The 18519-nt window shown below is 41.5% G+C and overlaps 1 protein-coding gene across 3 annotated transcripts; it reads left to right on the top strand.

Annotated features, from left to right (window-relative positions):
* Window positions 1-1159: 1159 nt before the first annotated feature.
* LRRCC1 (leucine rich repeat and coiled-coil centrosomal protein 1) lies at window positions 1160-18346 on the top strand. Of its 3 annotated transcripts, none has more exons than XM_077352004.1 (19): window positions 1160-1331; window positions 2351-2556; window positions 3206-3271; window positions 4397-4564; window positions 4753-4919; window positions 5006-5170; window positions 6819-7012; window positions 7539-7737; window positions 8294-8442; window positions 9290-9494; window positions 10224-10363; window positions 11229-11430; window positions 12212-12397; window positions 12895-13069; window positions 14419-14582; window positions 15933-16141; window positions 16303-16440; window positions 17231-17366; window positions 18025-18346. In XM_077352004.1, exons 1-19 carry the CDS (start codon window positions 1285-1287, stop codon window positions 18145-18147), a joined length of 3039 nt encoding a protein of 1012 aa, XP_077208119.1. In that variant the 5' UTR covers window positions 1160-1284; the 3' UTR covers window positions 18148-18346. The 3 variants fall into 3 exon arrangements, with proteins under 3 accessions (XP_077208119.1, XP_077208117.1, XP_077208120.1); XM_077352002.1 differs by having other exon boundaries at window positions 1161-1331; window positions 5006-5218; XM_077352005.1 differs by lacking the exon at window positions 5006-5170 and having other exon boundaries at window positions 1161-1331.
* The last annotated feature ends 173 nt before the right edge of the window (window positions 18347-18519 follow it).

Genomic DNA, 18519 nt, shown 5'->3' with positions numbered 1-18519 from the left:
ATAATATATATTGGATTACCCATATTGACATTCTTTGGTTCCTCTCTTCAGACAATTCATTAAACCAGACATATTGTCATAACATTTACTGTCGGCTGTATTGATTTAGAAAGTGGCCTCTTCTTAGAACCTTAACTAGGATTTACATCTGGCTCATTGTAAAGAGCTACAAATACCATCCGCTACACTATGCTCCTTCCTGAACTCTTTTCTTTCTTTCTTTTTTTAGATGTTGTGCAGCCTAAGGCTTTCTTATTTCTTACCATCTTTACACTCCAAGTTGCGGTGTTGCCAACCTCCAGAAAGAGGCTGAAAATCTCCGAGAATTGCAACTCATCACTAGATTGCATAAATCACTTATTTCTTATGTAAAACACTTATCCCACTTTTCCTGGAGAAAATGGCTGATTTGGAAGGTGGACTGCATGATAGTATACCCTATTGAGGTCCTTTCCTTCCCTAAACCCCACTTTCCCATGCTCCATCCTCAGATCTCCAGGTATTTCTAAACCCAAACAAAGCTGGCATTTATGCAGCAAGGTAAGAGAAGGGGGGGTGCTCACATCTGGAGGACCACAGGTTGACTATCCTTTACTCTTTCCCAGCCAGACGAAGAGTTCTGAGGAACCTGAACACTTGCACACAAAAAAATATTACACACTTCATAAAGAGTAAGCTTTGCAATCCCTAGCCTAGCAGATCGGAACAAAAACACAGCGAAGCAGCAGCTGATTATTTATTCATGGCATGGCAGAAGTGCACACAGGAACCATGAACAATACATACAATAATAATAATAATAATAATCTGCAATAGGTACCACGTTTATGCAGATTGGGCAACCCCTCCTAAACAGCCATCTCTCAGCAGCGGCTTCTGACAAACCATCGCAAGAGGGGCTCCCAAACAGAACTCCCAGAAGGAGAAGAATAAAGTTAAGAAATACCCCTTACTGTCCCTCCCCAGGGAACCCAAGAAGAGAAACCCTCCACAAGTACACGCGGCCATGTCCGCTGGCTGCTTGAGCCCCAGCCCCAGCCCCTCCCCTTCCCTTCCTCCTCCTCCTCCTCCGGCGTCCCACCAGCACTGGAAACGGGGCTAAACCTAAAGCGCAGCTGACTCGGTCAGCCCCCCCCCTCCCTTTGCGCCAGCCTTTCGCGACCGTCCCTCGCCCTTGCCCGGGGAAGCCGTAAAGCGCGGCTGTCTCCCGTCAGGCCCGTCGGCGCCGTTTGCCCCGCCGCGGAGGGCGGGGGAGGGATTCAAAGTGCGCGGCGGCAGGCGGCGATGGCGGACGCGGCGGAGCTGAGCCTCATGGACCGAGGCGTCAAGAGGTGAGCGGCTGAAAGGGGCGCGGGCGGGAGGAGGCCCGTCCAGCCTAGGATGCCGGCGAGACCTCCCGCGATTGGCATCCCGTTTCTGCCCCCTCCCGCTCAACAAGGAATTCAGGGTGGCGAATACGGGCTTTCCCCCGTTCCGCCTATGGGGTGCCCGGCCTCTGTGCTGAAAGATGGCAGTGAACTGAGCATGCCCCGAATGTCATTCTCTTGTTTATAAGGGATCACTGCAGCGGGCAATTGGGCTCCCTGTGGGTGGGCGCACAGTTGTGAGTGCCTGCATTGGCCAGGAGGTTGGACTAGATGACCCTGTAGGTCCCTTCCAACTCGATGATTCTAATATAAGCTTGAATGGTCCATGTCAGTCCGTCCGTTCCCCTCCCCGGACCTGAGGATCCCCTGGTTTTGCAGCTCATCTCCAGGTGACAGAGATCAATGGCTCCTTTGGAGGGTTCAAGTGGGTGGCCGTGTTGGTCTGAAGTAGCACAACAAAATTTGGGTCCAATGTCACCTTTAAGACCAACAAAGATTTATTTGCACTTTGAATAATCCTTTGGATGGTGGGTTTCGTGGCATTATGAGGTCGTTCCCCACCCCAGGTATCCAGGCTCCATCCCTGAAATCTCCAGGTAATTCCAAACTTAGAGCTGGCAACCATAATGTCATAACTGGAGGAGCAGGCTTTAATTTTTGTACAGCATCCATGAGTGCATGAATAGTAAAGGAAGCTCTGAACATCTGCAGAATGATCTGTGTCATATTTGTAATTGTATCTTATCCACACTGTATTTAAAATCTAACTACTTTAGGTAAGTCTCCTCTTGAAACATTTCTTTTAAAATTGTTTTTCCAGATTCTGAGTAATCAAAATATTAGTCTGAATTAGGGGTCGGGGTATTGTAATGATATATGTGTGCTTTGAAAACTTGGAATGTGCTAAGTATTGTTTGGTATGCTGTGATTCTTGAATTTCTGAAATAGCTGCTGTCTTAATGTCCCATATCCTTCATTTGTAGTTTGGTGGAAATACCTTTAAGTTCAGAACTTCAAACACTCAACTTGCACTGCAACCAGATCTCAAGGATTGAAGGACTTGACCATTTGCTGAATTTACAACACCTTGATCTATCATCCAATTGCATACACCAGATTGAAGGGCTAAGTTCCCTAGCTAACTTGCAAATTTTAAATTTGTCTTGTAACTTGATAACAAAAGTTGAAGGTTAGTCTGTGGTGGGATTGCTGTTGTCTTTGTTGTCAAAGTTGCATTGAATGACCCGCAAACATCTGAAAGCTTTGTTCAAGAATGCTCGTAAAACCTGTGCTATTCAGTTTTATTCTATACTTAATAATTATAATGATTATCCACATTACAAGGAAAGCTACGTAAAGCTTGATATTGTGCTCACCGGATTTTGAATATAAATGATAATTTTCTGTGCCTCTTCTTAAAACTTGAGTTTTGTGAAATATTATATGATTTCTCTGTCCATACCCTACTATGTAGTGGTTTGTGTGTAAAGCGCCATCAAGTCGCAGTTGACTTGTGGTGACCCCACTAAGAGGTTGTCAAGGCAAGTGAGAAGCAGAGGTGGTTTGCCATTGCCTTCCTCTTCAAAGTATTCCTTGGTGGTGTACCTTCCAAGTACTGACACTGTTCCAAGATCTGATGATATTGGGCCGTAGCATGCCACCCTCCCTTCCCATCTATGTAGTTACTTAATGAAAACTTAATTACGTATCTGCCTCAGTTGGCTTTTGAGAGTTTATGCCATAATAATTTTTGATAACTTTGTTATTTTGCCTGCAGTAGACTAACTGCTACCACTCCGGAACAGGTAGCTTTACTTTTTCTTTTTTCTTTTGTTCAGGACTGGAAAAGCTATTCAACTTAATGAGATTGAATTTATCTTATAACCGCATACATGATCTTACAGGTAAGGTGAATTAGTATAAACCTCTAGCATGCTTGGTGAAGAAACAGAGCTTGAGCCGAGAACTTAAATCCTGATTGCTACCTACTGCAAAGAAGCTATTTGGTCATGTTTATATTTTTCATGGGACTAGTGATGTGATGATCTTCTAAAGCCGCGATCATCATCACACCCTAAGGAGAAAGACCCATTTTACTCAGTAGGATTTACTTTGGTGTATACAAGCTCACGGTTGTGTAAGAGCTGTATTTATACAATCCAGGTCAAAACTAGCAGACTCATAGTCAGTTCAAGCAAGTGCATTCAGTTTCATCTGAGATCTTTGAGTCTGAATAAACAGTGTCTCTAATTGAGCCTCTTGTGGCGCAGAGTGGTAAGGCAGCAGACATGCAGTCTGAAGCTCTGCCCATGAGACTGGGAGTTCAATCCCAGCAGCCGGCTCAAGGTTGACTCAGTCTTCCATCCTTCCGAGGTCGGTAAAATGGGGAAGGCACTGGCAAACCACCCCGTATTGAGTCTGCCATGAAAACTCTAGAGGGCGCCACCCCAAGGGTCAGACATGACTCAGTGCTTGCACAGGGGATACCTTTACCTTTAAACAGTGTCTCTAAAGCTCATAATTTTACCTGAGGCACATAATTTTACCTGAGGTAGAAAATCGAACATCTCTATTAGGGTTGGGGGCTTTGGCGCCTGAAGCGGCTGGTATCTCCTGGCGCAGCCAGCACTGCACCGCGGGGGGGGGGGCGGGGGTGTCAGTGCCCAGCGCATTGACACCCGCACCGCCCCTCCCCCCCTGTGACGCGGCGCTGGTTGCGCCAGGAGAGACCGGCCGCTTTGGGTGTCAAAGCGCCCAACCCTGTGGTGTTAAAAAAATATGAAAAACATAACTAATACTTGCTGCCATTTCAAATTTTGCTGCTTCTGTCTTTTTCAGCCTAATGCTCTGATTAGTACTGCTTTGTAGTTACAGAGTATGCTTTGCAAATAAAATACCTATGGTTTTTTTTTTTTACACAAAAGTTCAGTCTACATTAAATCTCGTTGAAGAAGGATCAGTTTTTGAATTATGATGATGGTTTACGTTGAAAATGTTTGACAGTTTTTATCTATAATTATTTCACCCAGGGCTGTTACATATTCGTGGACCAAGTTACAAAATTAGCCATCTTGAGCTTCACAGTAACTGTATAAGTAATATTAACCACCTACTCCATTGCTTGACTGGATTACAGTACCTGACCCACCTTACTTTAGAGAAGAATGGAAAAAATAATCCACTGTGTGCCAGAACAGGTAAGAACAATATAGCTGCTTAGCACTCTTGTATGTCCCTGATTTTATACTCGATCATCATTAGATGAGTACATCAGTACATTAGATGAGATCATCATCAGTACATAGTTATGCTGTGTTGAAGTGAATTTTGAGTGATCTATGGTAGATTACTGAGGAATACACACATTCTCTGTTTTCTTTTTTAGATTACAGAGAGATCCTCCTCCAGGCTTTACCCCAGCTAACTATTCTAGATGGCAAAAATATATTTGGTGAACCAGTCAACATTGTGGAAGCAAATCCATCAGATCTGATGTGCTTTGAAGGCCTTTTGGATTGCTTGGCTTCATCCCATTCCCCCACAGATGAAGAGGTGTCGTGATGATTATTTATTATGTCTTAAAAGTAGGATGTATGCTTCCCAATACTAATGTATGTTTTTTTGTCCTTTTTAAACAGACGTGTGTTAATTTACCTGTGATAACGCCCCGTATTGACCAGGTGTTGGCTCATTTTCGCCAGCGTACAAGTATGCCATCTTGGCCAACAACTAGTGTTTCCACTGAGCTGGTATCCTCTTCAGAGGCAGAGACAATGAAACTTGCTAATGACTTATGCAATGATGTAAGGATAAAGAAATTAGAGGATCAGATATCGCATCTATTAGAAAAGGTAATAGGTTTAAGGAGGAGTGTGCCCTCTATCAAACTTGGTGACAACAATATACAATATACAAAAAATACAGTTTTCATAGTTAATTTAGAATTTTAAAAAATCATTAAAAGCCACCTCCTAGAAACCATTACGCAGAGGGAGCTAGTTCAATGGGCAGAGCAATGTTTTGTAAGTGGGGTTCTTGGGCAGGGAGGGCAGCAGTTTCTTCAGTGGTAGTTTTCTGACCTCAGCCATAGGCCTGCCAGAACAACTCTGCCTTGCAGGTCCTCCAGAACTGTTGAAGGTCTTGGAGAGCCCTGATCTTGCCAGGGGGAGTGTTCCTCCAGGTCAAGGCCAGTTCTTCTACTTTCAGTAGATGATTGTATCACTCCTGCCCTAGAGATCTGCACTGACAGCCTGTTTGTGTTGGGCACAATTCAGACTGCTGGTTCTTAGCTTCAAGGCCCCAAACGAATAGGGACCCGAGTCTTTGAAGTACTACCTCCTCCCGCACTGTCCAGTCCACCAGCAGAAGTCATCCTTGTAAGCCACGGACTCTGTGCTCCCACCTGCAGATGTGAGGCAGGTGGTGACCAAAGATGCACTGTTGTTGGTGATGGCGCCTTGCCTGTGTAATGCCCTTCTTCCTGTGGTTCCACAATGTTACTCTTTCAGATGCCAGGTCCAAGTCTTTCTTTTTACCAGGCTTTTCATTTAGAGGTTAAATTTGATGCTAGCTTTTTAGTCTGAGAACAGTTTCTAATTCATTTTCGCCTTCTTAATGTTGTTATGCTCTGGCAGCTTTGTTAATGCTGAATTTTAGTTAACTTTTCTGGTATTTTACCTTGTATTCTGTAAGCCACCTTGGGCAGGTTCCCTGAAGAGGCAGCATAGAAATCACTGAATGAAAATAATAAATAAATAATACATGCAGGAATGCACAATGTATGGATCTTGACGCCCAGGCATGTTAGCACTGCCACTAATGCTGCAGTCGTGGCATGTTTATTTCGAACAACTACAGCTTCCCCAAACCATCTTTAGAGGTCAGCCCTATACAGAACGTGTTACAGTAGTCTAATCCTGGATTTTAACAGCTGTGTTGGCTTTCTCCATATGTTGTTTTGAGACTTACAGTGACCATACCATAGAAGTATAAATCTGTCTGTGAGAAACTTGTAGTTTTTTTTAATCCCCATTTTCCCCACTTGGTTGCCTCCGTACATAACACAGAGAGTTACTGTTTGAATGATCTGATCTGTGATGTTTGTTCTGATGGTGTTCCCTTGTGCCAGCCTAAAGCTGTATAATTTCTCTTAATACAAAGTATTAGGTTTTCAGATTGCAGTGCAGATTGCGTACTTGTGAGTCCAATTCAAAACCGCTGACATTCACAAAAGATTGAGAAGCGAAAGCTTGAGAACCAGAAGTGCTGCACTTTGCCGCTGCTTGGCTTTAAAAGACATTTTGAAATTGATCCTGTTGCACAGATGATTCAGTTCTGAATAGCTTCCAATATAATTTACCTCTTTCACTCGATAGACCTTTATGCCTGAAACTGATGGATCTGACAGGGCAAGAAGTACCATGGGTTCTGAATCAGTTCTCTTATTTTTAGGTGATGAGCTCTTCTGCAAAAAGTAGCACTGATGTGAATGTTCTTAAGGCAAAAAGAGACACCGATCTCACTTCAGGGAGTGATGGTGAAAAAGAAAACAGCAGAAAGGTGGCAAAAAGAAGCAAAATCCCTAATTATCGTAAAGCAACTTTATATACCAAACATCGTTTTCAGAGGGGCAAGGTCTCAGACAGGTACTGTCAACTACAACCCTCCCCCCGACAACCATGAGGAGGGAAAACTTGGGTGTATCTTGATAAAAATGAAGTTAAATGTTCTTCTTTGAGAAGTTTGATACTGATTATGTCTTGTCCCACACTGCTAAGATAATTAACTTGGCATAAGATTGCTGACTTGTCAGTCTTGCACACACTGTACAAGGTTGGGGCCATGAGGGATTGTGAAGGTGGGGATAAATGAAAGATCCCTTTTGCCTTGTTGTGCAAGATACCTGAGCTCTTGAGCTAGAAGAATACTTTCCTGACCAGCTGTAAATCTCTGCACTCCAGGGCAACTACCCTGCAATACTGGCTGTGAAGGTTTCGTGGCCAAGTGAGCCAGCAGTTGCTTGTGGGGCCCATAGAAGGAAGGTACAGCAGTTGAAGAGAGGAGTCATTCCTTGGTTTTGCGCACCTTCTCTGTTCTCACCCATATAGTCAACTCTCTGTTTGCAAAGAACAGATATATTCCATGTTATCATAAACCTCTGTGTCATTTTAGTGAAGAAGATCGGGCTTCTATAAAACCTAAGAAATTAGGAGCTCAAGTCAAAGAGGAAGAAGATTCCAGTTTGCTTTCTGATGTGCTAAGTTTGGAAGTTGTTGGGAAATCACCCAAGAAACTGATGGCTGGGCAGAAGAGCCCTGCGAAAAAACTAAGAAGTTTAGATTCAAGTATTCCAGAGGAGTCAACTTACAGGGTACTCCTGGTTTCTTGTTTTGAGATAATGATTGCTTAGTTTCAGATCTTCAGTAAATTTAGCATTAGTTTGAACAAAAGAAATTTAGAAGAACTTCAGAGCAAAACTGCCTTACGGTGTTGGGGATTGATATCTTTATAACACAACTAGCAGAAAAGCCCATTTGTGAAAATGGGCCTTGTAAGGGTTGCAGGCGAAGCAGGGTGGGAACGGCGGGGGCTGGAGACTCTGCTCGCCGGGCAGTGCGGCTCAGTGGGGGAAGGGCTGACTGTGCAGCAGGGAGGGCAGCGTGGCTTGGGCGGGGAAGGGCTGAGGCCGCGGCGGCGAAAGCCGTTGGCAGGGTGAAGAGGGAGGGAAAGCTCATTTTTCTCCTTGGGAGGCACATGGATTAAAGTTTTAGTTTTTGAAAACTAGAGGGATGTGTGTCAGGAACATCCAGTTCCCCCCCCCACCCCCACCCCCGGCATGCTACAGATGCAAATAAATCATCAAACTGTTTTCTATTTGTAGATCGTGATGTAAGAGCTAGATTGTGATGATTTCCCTTCTTATTCAGGCATTGATTCAGGAACTGGATCAGGAGCGTGAGAGGAGGTGGAAAGCTGAACAAGCTGAAAAGAAACTGAGAGAAAATATCAAAGAGTTGCAGAGCCATGCAAAAGAAGAAAAGGATATTCAAAGCATGGCTGTATACACTACAGACAGGTTAGGAATCAGCATCTTAAAAAGACTTTGTAAAAAAGGTTATTTAATTTCTCCAGCTATAAATTAGGACACCTTGTAATTGTATCATACAATCAGTTCCTTAAAATTGCAACCATAGCCCTTTTATTTTATGTATAAAGGCATTTTACCATTAATTGGGTGAATTACTACTGTTAATGAGTAATACATTAGTAGTAATTAGTAATTAGTAGTACTTTTACTACTTATGAAGGCCAGAAATTTGTTTTTAAAGAAAAAGAAAACTGACTTGCTGAACGTTGTGACCACTATTGAACGCTTCATTTTCTGAGCTTGTATGAAATCATGGAATACAGCATAGTCAAAATATTGGAAACTTCTGGATCTCTCTGTGGCACTCCTGTAAAAGTAGCTCAGAACTGAAGAACTTCTCTACAACCTGAGTGTAGTAATGCAAAAGGTGAACAGATGCTGGAGTTGTGGCGGAATGGGGTTTTACATAAAAGACTGTGTTTGCTTTGTAATACAAATTAATCTGCCAAATTAAATTATTTACAGCCCCATCTCCTGATCGTTGAATATTTTACTGTTGACTTCTAACTAGCTCAACTTTTAGTTCTATTACACTGTTGTGAATAAAATTAATTTACTCAAGATGGGCAGATGACAAAACACTATTACTTTTTAAAAAAACTGGAGTTTCTATCTGCTACTTAGTGTCCATAATTACCAAGTGTTTGTTTTTGGAACACACAACTGTACCTTCCCCAGAGACTATCTGTGTTTAGGCTGTTGCTCTAGTCTAAATCATTAAAAGCAAACGAAAAGAAAGATGGTGATGCACTAGCTTTGTGTCCTGCTTTATCAGGCTAAAAGAGCTGGTTTTGAGAGAGAGAAATGCCAAGACAAAACTACAGGTTGACATTCAACAACTGAAGGAGGAAATGGAAAGCCTCCGTAAGGAGCTAAATCAGTCCAAACAGAAAGAGGAGGATCAACAAAAGGCACGGCAAGCATTAGAAGATGCCTTGTCCAAAATGGAGACCCAAAGGGTGCAACATCAATCTTCAGAGGTATAGACTTTCATTCAAAGCATTGAACAATTGAGGCTGTTGGTGCTCTGGTCATTAGTTTGTTAGCAGATGCTGCTCATGACACAGTCGTGATAAGAGAGACACTTGAACACCTGACCACATTAATTCTTCCTGTCCAAACAGCTTTACTAGTTTTCTGGAGTGTAGTTTGTGAAAGGACCAGTTAGTAAGTGAATGATATGTAAATATAGCCCTACCTTTGTGTTTTCTGAATGGTCTACATTAGCATAGGCTAGTAGTACATGACTGGGCATGGTGGTGCCACCACTATATCTTAGTACATCCCCATTTATTCTGAAATGAGAGAAAATGGAATACCTTACATAAAGGAGAATGGGCATTGTGTATGACATTGATACTGTGTTTTTATACAGGAATTTGAGTTCAGTACTGTATTTAACTGGCTTTTCTGAACTCCGAGCAGAAAAAGGAACCCAACTATATCCCCACAAAAAAAAAAGCTTATAGAGCTATTCAGAAGGGTAACCTTTGTGTTTTTTCTATGGCATTGGACCTCAAAATTCATGAAAGCAGCACTTACAGCAAGAATTTGTTTTTACACCCAAACTTAGTTACAGACTGTATGTGACAAGTCTATTGCAGGCAATGTAGATGGGAGTTTTGTGACTTAAAGGCTGGCAGAGTTTTATTGCAGTGTATTATGGGTATGACCATGTTTCCATTGTCTTGACTTAAAACATGGCACAGATGAAACGAATTCAAGCTGCACAACTTAAAGCTTCAGCAGCTGAAAGAGAAGTTCAGTTACTTCGAATATCTCTTCAGCAACAAAAAGAGAAGATGGAACAAGTCCATGAAGTTCTTACGTTAAGAGAGCAGGAGCACAGGTATGTGTCCTGAAACAGCCTTATCTAGTTTACTTGTTTAAAATATTTATATACTCAGTTTTCTGCCAGGCATCTTAGGCTGTAAGGTGGGTCATAAATATATGAAGAACTGTACATTTGAAACTATGGTTAGATAAACTATGAAACTATGGTTAGATAGAGAGCCAGCCTGGTGTAGTGGTTAGGAATGCTGATTTCTAATCTGGCGAGCCGTGTTTGATTCCCTGCTCCTCCACATGCAGCCAGCTGGGTGACCTTGGGCTCGCCACAGCACTGATAAAGCTGACTGAACAGTAATACCAGAGCTTCCCCAGCCTTCCCTCCCAGGGAAGGCGACTGTAAGCCGCTTTGAGACTCCTGGTAGAGAAAAGCGGTATATAAAAACCAACTCTTCTTCTAAAAATAGGCAAGGTTATCTTTTTCCCAAACCAAATTCCATTGCTGAAAGATTTAAATTTTTGAGCATGAGAGAAGAAAGTTATCTTTCTGTTTGTAGATCTACTGGTGGACCACAGAAGCAGCTGTTCTATGTATCCTTAGTGAACCAGTTCTCATGACCCAACAAGTCAACATAACGCCTGTTCTTTGCAGCCACTGTTGGCTGCAGATACTTATTCCGTTTTAAGTAGAGTACAAGCTCCTTGCGGGACAATGCTAGAGAAGGAAGTTATGTTCATGCAGAAAATGTTGGCTGTAGATAAAACTTTCATGGCCCTTTCAGTCTCGTACCCTAGTTCACTGGGGTCTCAAGCATTACCTACCTCATCTCCCCATCGGGGCATCTAAGGATAAAATAATCCCATTTACAGATGAGCAGTCTTCATTTTTCTTAGTGTTTAATTACTTGTTTGCCTTGTAATTTTAGAAAGGAACTGGAAGCTAGAGTTAGTTTAAATGGCTCAGAATTCCAAGATGCTGTGGCAAAAGAAGTGGCTAAAGAGCAACAGAGACATGAACACCATATTAAAGAACAAGAGGGTAAAATTAATCTCCTGCGTGAGAGTTATAAAGATCTAGAAAATGAATTTCGGATTGCATTAACGATTGAAGCCAAAAGGTTTGCAGAGGTGAGCAATGGGAGCGGAGGAAATATTTAGGAATTGCTAGTACTGTTAGAAGCAGCTTCATGCTCTTCTTTTTTATGGGAATAAAACTGCAGTGATAATTTTTCCAGCTGCTGAGGTTAAAACTCCCAGCCCAGGCAAGCCTAATCTTGTCAGATCTCAGAAGCTAAGCAGGGTCAACCCTGGATAATATTTGGATGGGAGACGTCCAAGGAACACTAGGGACATGATGCAGAGGCAACGGCAAACCACCTTTGAACGTCTCTTGTGTGGATGCCAGGCAATAATAGGATCGCTTAGCTATACTATACACATGCCATGCAATACATAATACCTATTACCTTAGAATTGAGATGAAATGTCTCACATACATGGGTTAGGTCTTGTAGGTCTTTTCTACTACCGATAATTATCTCTTTTGGTGCAAGGTGCCTTCCCTGATGCAAGAGGCTATTCAGTAGGAAACCCTATGTTCCTAAAATACAAAACCAATACTGAGATTATGATTAGTGATTGAGATTAATCTAAAGAACCGGCTTTGATTCTTTACTCCTCCACATGCAGCCAGTTGGGTGACATTGTGCCAGTTATGGCTCTGTCAGCACTCTCTCAGGTGATTGTAAACTGCTATGAGATTCCTTTGGGGAGTAAAAGGTACAAAAAAAAGGTCTTAATTTTGTAAATAATGCATTCTCCAATACTTATTTGCTCTTGACTTGCGTTTGATTTCAGAAATCAAGGCACATGGAGATAGTCTTAATAAATGGTATTTTTTCTAAAATAGGTTAAAGAAGCTTTTGATAATGTTGCTGCTGAGTTGGCAGAACACAAGCACGCTCTTGTTCAGTCTCAACAAAAAGAGAAGCAGTCGGCCACTCTGGTCCAAGAGCTGACATCCATAGTGAAAGAACAAAAAACTAAGATCACGGAGCTGGTCAAATCCAAACAAGAAACAACATTTAACTGGAAAGTATGAATTGACAGGGTTTTAAAAGTAATATTTTTCATTTTTTCTGTACTGCATTCTGTCTTATATTAGTATCTGCTGAGAAGATGTGTAATAATACTTTGCAAATAAATGTCAACTTCTGATAACCACAGTCATGTTCCACATGACTACAAAATGTGCAGCCACCAGCCTGGCTTGAAGAATGGGTGTATTTCCAGGTTCCTCTTTTGCCACCTTTTCTCCCCTTCTTTATGGATCACTTCAGATAGTCCTCTTCCCTTGGCTCATTGCTTGGCCTTTCTCAACTGCCCTATTCCTATAATAGGAACACCTCAGCAAGAAAACCCCATTACCTGCCTGTAATTGTCTTCTTTGGTCAATTACTAACAAAGGCTTTGCCATTACCAACATACATTGCCTTAGCAAGTTACAGTTAGTTATAGTTGTTATAGAGTAACTTTTTACTCAGTGAGTCCCCCCTCCTTTCTTCTTTTATTTTATTTTATTTTTGCTTGTAGAGTCGGATCCGAGCACTTGAGCACATGGTAGAGGATGATAAACAGAAGACTATTCAACTTGAGCTTCTTAAAGAAGAAAAATCCAAACTTATTTCACAGATAACAGCTCAAGAATCTGTAATTGATGGACTAAAAGCTGAAAGAAAAATATGGGGACAGGAGCTGGCGCAGCAGGGTAAATTAGTAGCAGAGCTAAAGGCTGTTATGATCTTAGACTGGAAAGCAGTACCTGAAATAATCAGCGTGTCTTGTTCAGTTCTGGTAGGATACAGATGAATGATGAAATTGAAACCTCTACTTATTTGTAAAAATGCACAGATTTATTTGTAAGGGGTAATACAATGGTAGAAAGCCCTGTTCTCTTTTTGTCAGTGGATTCCCACTTACATTTCCTTTCAGTTTATCCCTATGGGATTAAAGTTGTTGCGTAAACACCTGTTTTGTCAGGGTTGGAGGCTGTACCTTAACCCCCCTCCCCACAACATCCTGGGAAAGGCAGAAAAGCCAAAATTCCCATTATAGTCATTGACTTTAATGGGTGCCAAAGTGGCCGAATTGGGCTTTTAGCACACAAGCTTAGTTCAAAAGTGGCCATTGTTGCCATTGCCTGCCTTGACTTAGTAAACCCGACATTCCTTGGTTGTCCCCTATCAAGATACTAACTAGGGTCAAAACTGCCTAATTTGAGATCTGATGAGATCAGGCTAGGTCAGAACCATAAGTTATGTTAAACCTTGTAAAATTTGGTTGTCATCAGAATGAGGTTTTAAATTATTTTAATGTCTTATTGAATTACTAGCAAGAAAGCTCATTGCAACCAGGAATTCAATGGGCGCTAGGACCCAGGGGACACCGGGAGGTGCAGATCTCTCTCTCTCTCTCTCTGTATGTCTCTCTTTGTGCCTCCCAGCAGGAGGCATAGCAGGTAATTTGAACTGGTTTGTAGGTGGGAAACAGGGCTGGTGTGCAGTTTGGGGCAGCTCTTTCTGTCTGTCTCTCTCTCCCAATGTCACAGCAGGGGCGGTTCTCACTCTGTCTCTTTCTGCCACCCTCACAGCAGGAGGGAATGAGGGCTTGTATTCGGTCTGGCAGGGCTCTGTATGCCTCTCTCTATCTCTGGTGCGTCTGAGAGGAATGTGGCTAGCGTCCAGGGAGGGTGGGACTTGTAGGAGCAGAGCCAATCAGCCCTATTCCAACTCGGACAGCCGGACACGTTCCACCCCCCAGGCTGTTTCACAAATATATAGAGGAACCATGGATAAGGATTATTTCATTGTAAAATGTGTAATTATATTTTAAGGCTGTATACTATCCTGAGATGACTGCTTGAGAGGGTCGGTATATAAATTAAGAAATAAATAAGTGTACTTTCCTAAAATATTTGAAAAATTGGAACAGAAGGGGTGTGTGTATGTGTGGGGGAGAGATTGGTGGCCTTTACCATGTAGTTTAATCTTAATGTAAATTAAATATCTGTAGTACTGAAAATGCCAAACCTGTTTTGGTATCTTTCCCTCTCCACAGGAGCTTCTCTTGCTCAAGACAGAGGAAAATTAGAAGCCAAAATAGAAGTCCTAACAAGTGAGATTAAGGCTCAGAAGAAAGAAAATGAACGTAACCAAGATACGTTGAAGATTAAGTCTAAAATAGTGGAAGATCAAACAGAAACCATTAGAAAATTAAAAGTAGTGAGTTTTCCTTATTGAGTATTGACCAAAGACTCTAGTAATGATATAAGAAAATAGGTAGATAGCATAATGATTAGTAATGTTTATTTGTTTAATAAATTGGTATGCTGCTTTTCCTCTTGAAGTGGTTTCTAACACAAGTGATGATAATAAGGAATTTCAAAAAATGAGTCATAGGTCTTCTGCCCTCCTAAAGGTAAAGGTATCCCCTGTGCAAGCACCGAGTCATGTCTGACCCTTGGGGTGACGCCCTCTAGCGTTTTCATGACAGACTCAATACGGGGTGGTTTGCCAGTGCCTTCCCCAGTCATTACCATTTACCCCCCAGCAAGCTGGGTACTCATTTTACCAACCGTTGGAAGGATGGAAGGCTGAGTCAACCTTGAGCCGGCTGCTGGGATTGAACTCCCAGCCTCATGGGCAAAGCTTTCAGACGGCTGCCTTACCACTCTGCACCACGCTTTTCTGCCCACCTAAGGAGTAGCAAAGATGTTATAGCCCTGGCTTCACTGGGCAGCCTGATCTGTAGAGGTGGAGTTGCCACAGATCCCAGCCCTTCTTTGGAAATGACCAAGAAGCCTCACTGGGAGAAAGCTGAGTGCTCTGGTGGGTTCACAATCAGTAAGTTCGGTGGGTCCCTGGCCGTAAAGGGCTTATTTTAGAATGCTACCTGTCTGCTAATATCTTGTTCATTATCGCCTTTTTATTTCCAGAAATGGCCCTGTACTTCAAATAGGTGTACAAGAGGCTGAAATACATAGGTGAAGTATTCTCTGACTGAGCACTAATATCTGGGCTCTCTCGGCCTCACCTACCTCACAAGGTGTCTGTTGTGGGGAGAGGAAAGGGAAGGCGAATATAAGCCATTTTGAGACTCCTTCGGGTAGAGAAAAGCAGCATATAAGAACCAACTCCTCAACTCACCACATTGAGAGGGGCAGTGGCCAGCCGGCCAGGAGGCCTCTCTGTGTTTCCCCAGGCCTGCCTCTCCCCCCTTCACCCTTCATCCCAATAGTGCTTGCTGCATTTTCTCTGCTGTCCTTGGGGCCTATGCTTCATTTCTGTCCACTGTGTCTTAAAACTGACTGAAATAACACAGTATTTTATTTTTCAGTCACTTAAATCTCTTCCTCCTATAACAGACTCAATGTGATGAACAGTTGCTGCCAAATCTCTTCATTCTGCAAGCCCAATGTGTTTATGAAGTAAATCAATCATTTGGCAAATGAAGTAAAACTTTTCTTTAAATGGCACTAAACACTGACACCCCAGGAAGAAAAATGTGTTCATTGATGTCTCTTTTCATTAGCACAAACAGGGTACAGACTGATGAAGAATTTTGTTTTTAAGGCCTTACAGGAACGAGATGAGCAAATAAGAAAGCATCGTGAAGAGAATATGGAAATAGAGAAGAGACTTCAGGTACAATTGGAAGAAAGAGAGGCACACTTGGAAGAACTACTGGAAAAGTTAGAAAGGCAAAATGAGAGGAAAGAAGAACTAAAACAGTTGCTGCAACAAAAAGAAAAAGAGCTTGAAGATACCAAGAAAGCTTACAGGTGCTAACTTAGTAACCTCATATGCCCTTGTTGAGAATCACCCTTATAGTCCTGCATGCACAAGCATACATCTAATATTTGAAAAGCAGGAGAAATGTCTTCTTTGCATCATCAGTGTGAATAATTTCTGAAGCCATTCTGATATGTCCATTTGTTTTCAGTGCAATGAATAAGAAGTGGCAAGATAAAGGAGGATTATTAAGCAAGCTGGAAGCACAGGTTAAACAAATGAAAGACAATTTTGACATAAAGGAGAAGCACCTGACTGAAGAAAGAGACAAAAGTCTTCAAGCTCAGAAGTAAATAGAAAATGTGTTGCGTGTATGCATTTTTGTCTGTTGAGACACATAATTTGGGGGCAAATTATCTGGGGAAATCACTGGAGTTGGTGGTGAGGCCCTGCCTCAGGAGACAGGGGGACTGCTACAACTCTGGAGGCTTATCAGATTTGCAAGATCATGAAGATACTGGACAAACATGAGTAAAAAATGTTCAGTTATCAAGACAGTTGGCTCATTAATGTTTATATGCTAAGCAGAAAATGAAAAGGACCACTTTTTACCCTTATGAGGCTGGAATTCTTCCACTCTGTTTAACATATTATGAATTTCCAGTATTGTTAATTTGGACATAAAGTTCCTCTGTTGGAATGCAAGACATTTATGGTACTGTTCTTCCCTCCCACCTTGGAAAAGTTGGCAGGTTCAGGTACCTTACAGTCCAGCAGATCATAGTCTAGAGTGTATAATTACTGCAGCCCACCCACCCAACAAAAAAACCCTGATTTTGTAAATATTTCTCTGGATGACCATGATAAAAAATCAAGTTTGTTCCCTTCCTCATATCATTTTCCTTTCTCCTTTACTGCATCTCACAAGGTTTTCAAAGTGAGGCTGCTTCACAGTTGGCCACAGCCATAAACATTGTTAAGAATAATAATGCCTGATGCATGGACCAGCTACTAGAATGCACCTATTGAAAAGGAATATTCTTGAATGTAATATATGTTTATGTAATAGATTTATCACATTATGGATATACAGTATTGCAGTGTTATTGGAGAGATTTAAAAGTTCCTCTTGTGTTTAGGGCCACAATGGAAAGGCTTCGTTCTATGGATGATGCGTTCAGAAGGCAACTTGAATCAACGTTAGCAGGTCATCAAGCAGAACTCCTGCAGTTAGCAAATGAAAAACAGCAACAAATTGTAGCAGCAAATGAAAAGGTGATGGATAAGACAGAAGTCTGCTAGAATTTTTGTTGGCTGGTAAATTGTAGTTGACTTAAGAGTCACTGTGCTGCTGGAGTTGTCTCTGATGTATTCTTGCTCCAGTTCTGGCATTGAAGTTCTGGCATTTGTTTCTAACAGCTAGCAGCAGCTTTTTGGATCTTTTGAAAGCCCTGTAAAACATTATTCATGGTTACAGTAAATTAGTGTTGTTCCAAATTTGTTAGAATTGGGTGTTTAGTTTTAAGGAAGATGTTATTTTGTTACATTATCCTTGTTAACTCCAGTCTTTAAATATACATTTAACTAACAGAGTAAACCTTCTAATGTAATAATAGACTTTGAACAGAGATGGAAGGCTGTTATTATGGGTGGCTTTTCACATGCAGTTGGAGGAGAAAACTGCTACATTTTCATGCCTTTGTAAGCTGCATACCTTCTTCAGCTGATATAAGTTAGACTTTCTTTCTATAAAACTTTGGGGGTATGTATTCTATACATTCACACGATCAGAAAAGTTGGCAATATAAATATTTCATTAATAGTGAAATAGCATGCAGTTGGTATGTTTTTTCTCAAAACATTAGTATTGAGTGTGATGATACATCAAAATTGAAAAGTAGGCTATTTATAGCATCTTTAAATTTAATTTCAGGTTTACCAGGTTGAAGAAGAAATGAGACAATTACTTCAGGAGACAGCAAACAATAAAAAGGCCATGGAAGAGAAAATAAAACGACTTACAATTGCCCTAGGTGATATTCAGCAAGTGCTCTGAAACAAAGACTCTGACAAGCCTGTATTGGTTTACCAAAACCAGTAAAATAATTGATGGTGTTCTTGATACATGCAATCATGATGTTAGCAGTTCTTTTTCTAAAGAGACATTTGAGTGGGGAAATGCCACATGTTAGCCTGATTTATCTTTGCACATTAATATGTACAGTATTTTCAAAATAAATTATCTTGTTAAACTAGTTATTGATGTTAATGAAATCACTTTGCATGAAAGTCATTTCAAAAAAAGGAACTGTCACTGAGAGGTTATTTTTTGTGATGATAAAAAAGACTGCGGGACTGATTCTGTGAGCCTTGCATTTATTTTAAAATTGGACATTTTATTTCATGTAGAACTGGGACACTGAACAGA

Source organism: Paroedura picta, chromosome 9 (assembly GCF_049243985.1).
Source record: "Paroedura picta isolate Pp20150507F chromosome 9, Ppicta_v3.0, whole genome shotgun sequence".
In the NCBI taxonomy this organism is placed as follows: domain Eukaryota; kingdom Metazoa; phylum Chordata; class Lepidosauria; order Squamata; family Gekkonidae; genus Paroedura; species Paroedura picta.
The sequence above is the reverse complement of the archived record's forward strand: the minus strand, read 5'-3'. Positions and strand labels throughout refer to the sequence as shown.

What these genes read in the sequence shown, in the direction of transcription:
- LRRCC1 (XM_077352002.1), top strand. Translation starts at nt 1,285, where the DNA reads ATGGCGGACGCGGCGGAGCTGAGCCTCATGGACCGAGGCGTCAAGAG. An exon ending in ATTCCCCCACAGATGAAGAG is followed by an intron (nt 4,920 to 5,005) that starts GTGTCGTGATGA and finishes CTTTTTAAACAG; the next exon opens with ACGTGTGTTAATTTACCTGT. An exon ending in AAGCCAAAAGGTTTGCAGAG is followed by an intron (nt 11,431 to 12,211) that starts GTGAGCAATGGG and finishes TTTCTAAAATAG; the next exon opens with GTTAAAGAAGCTTTTGATAA.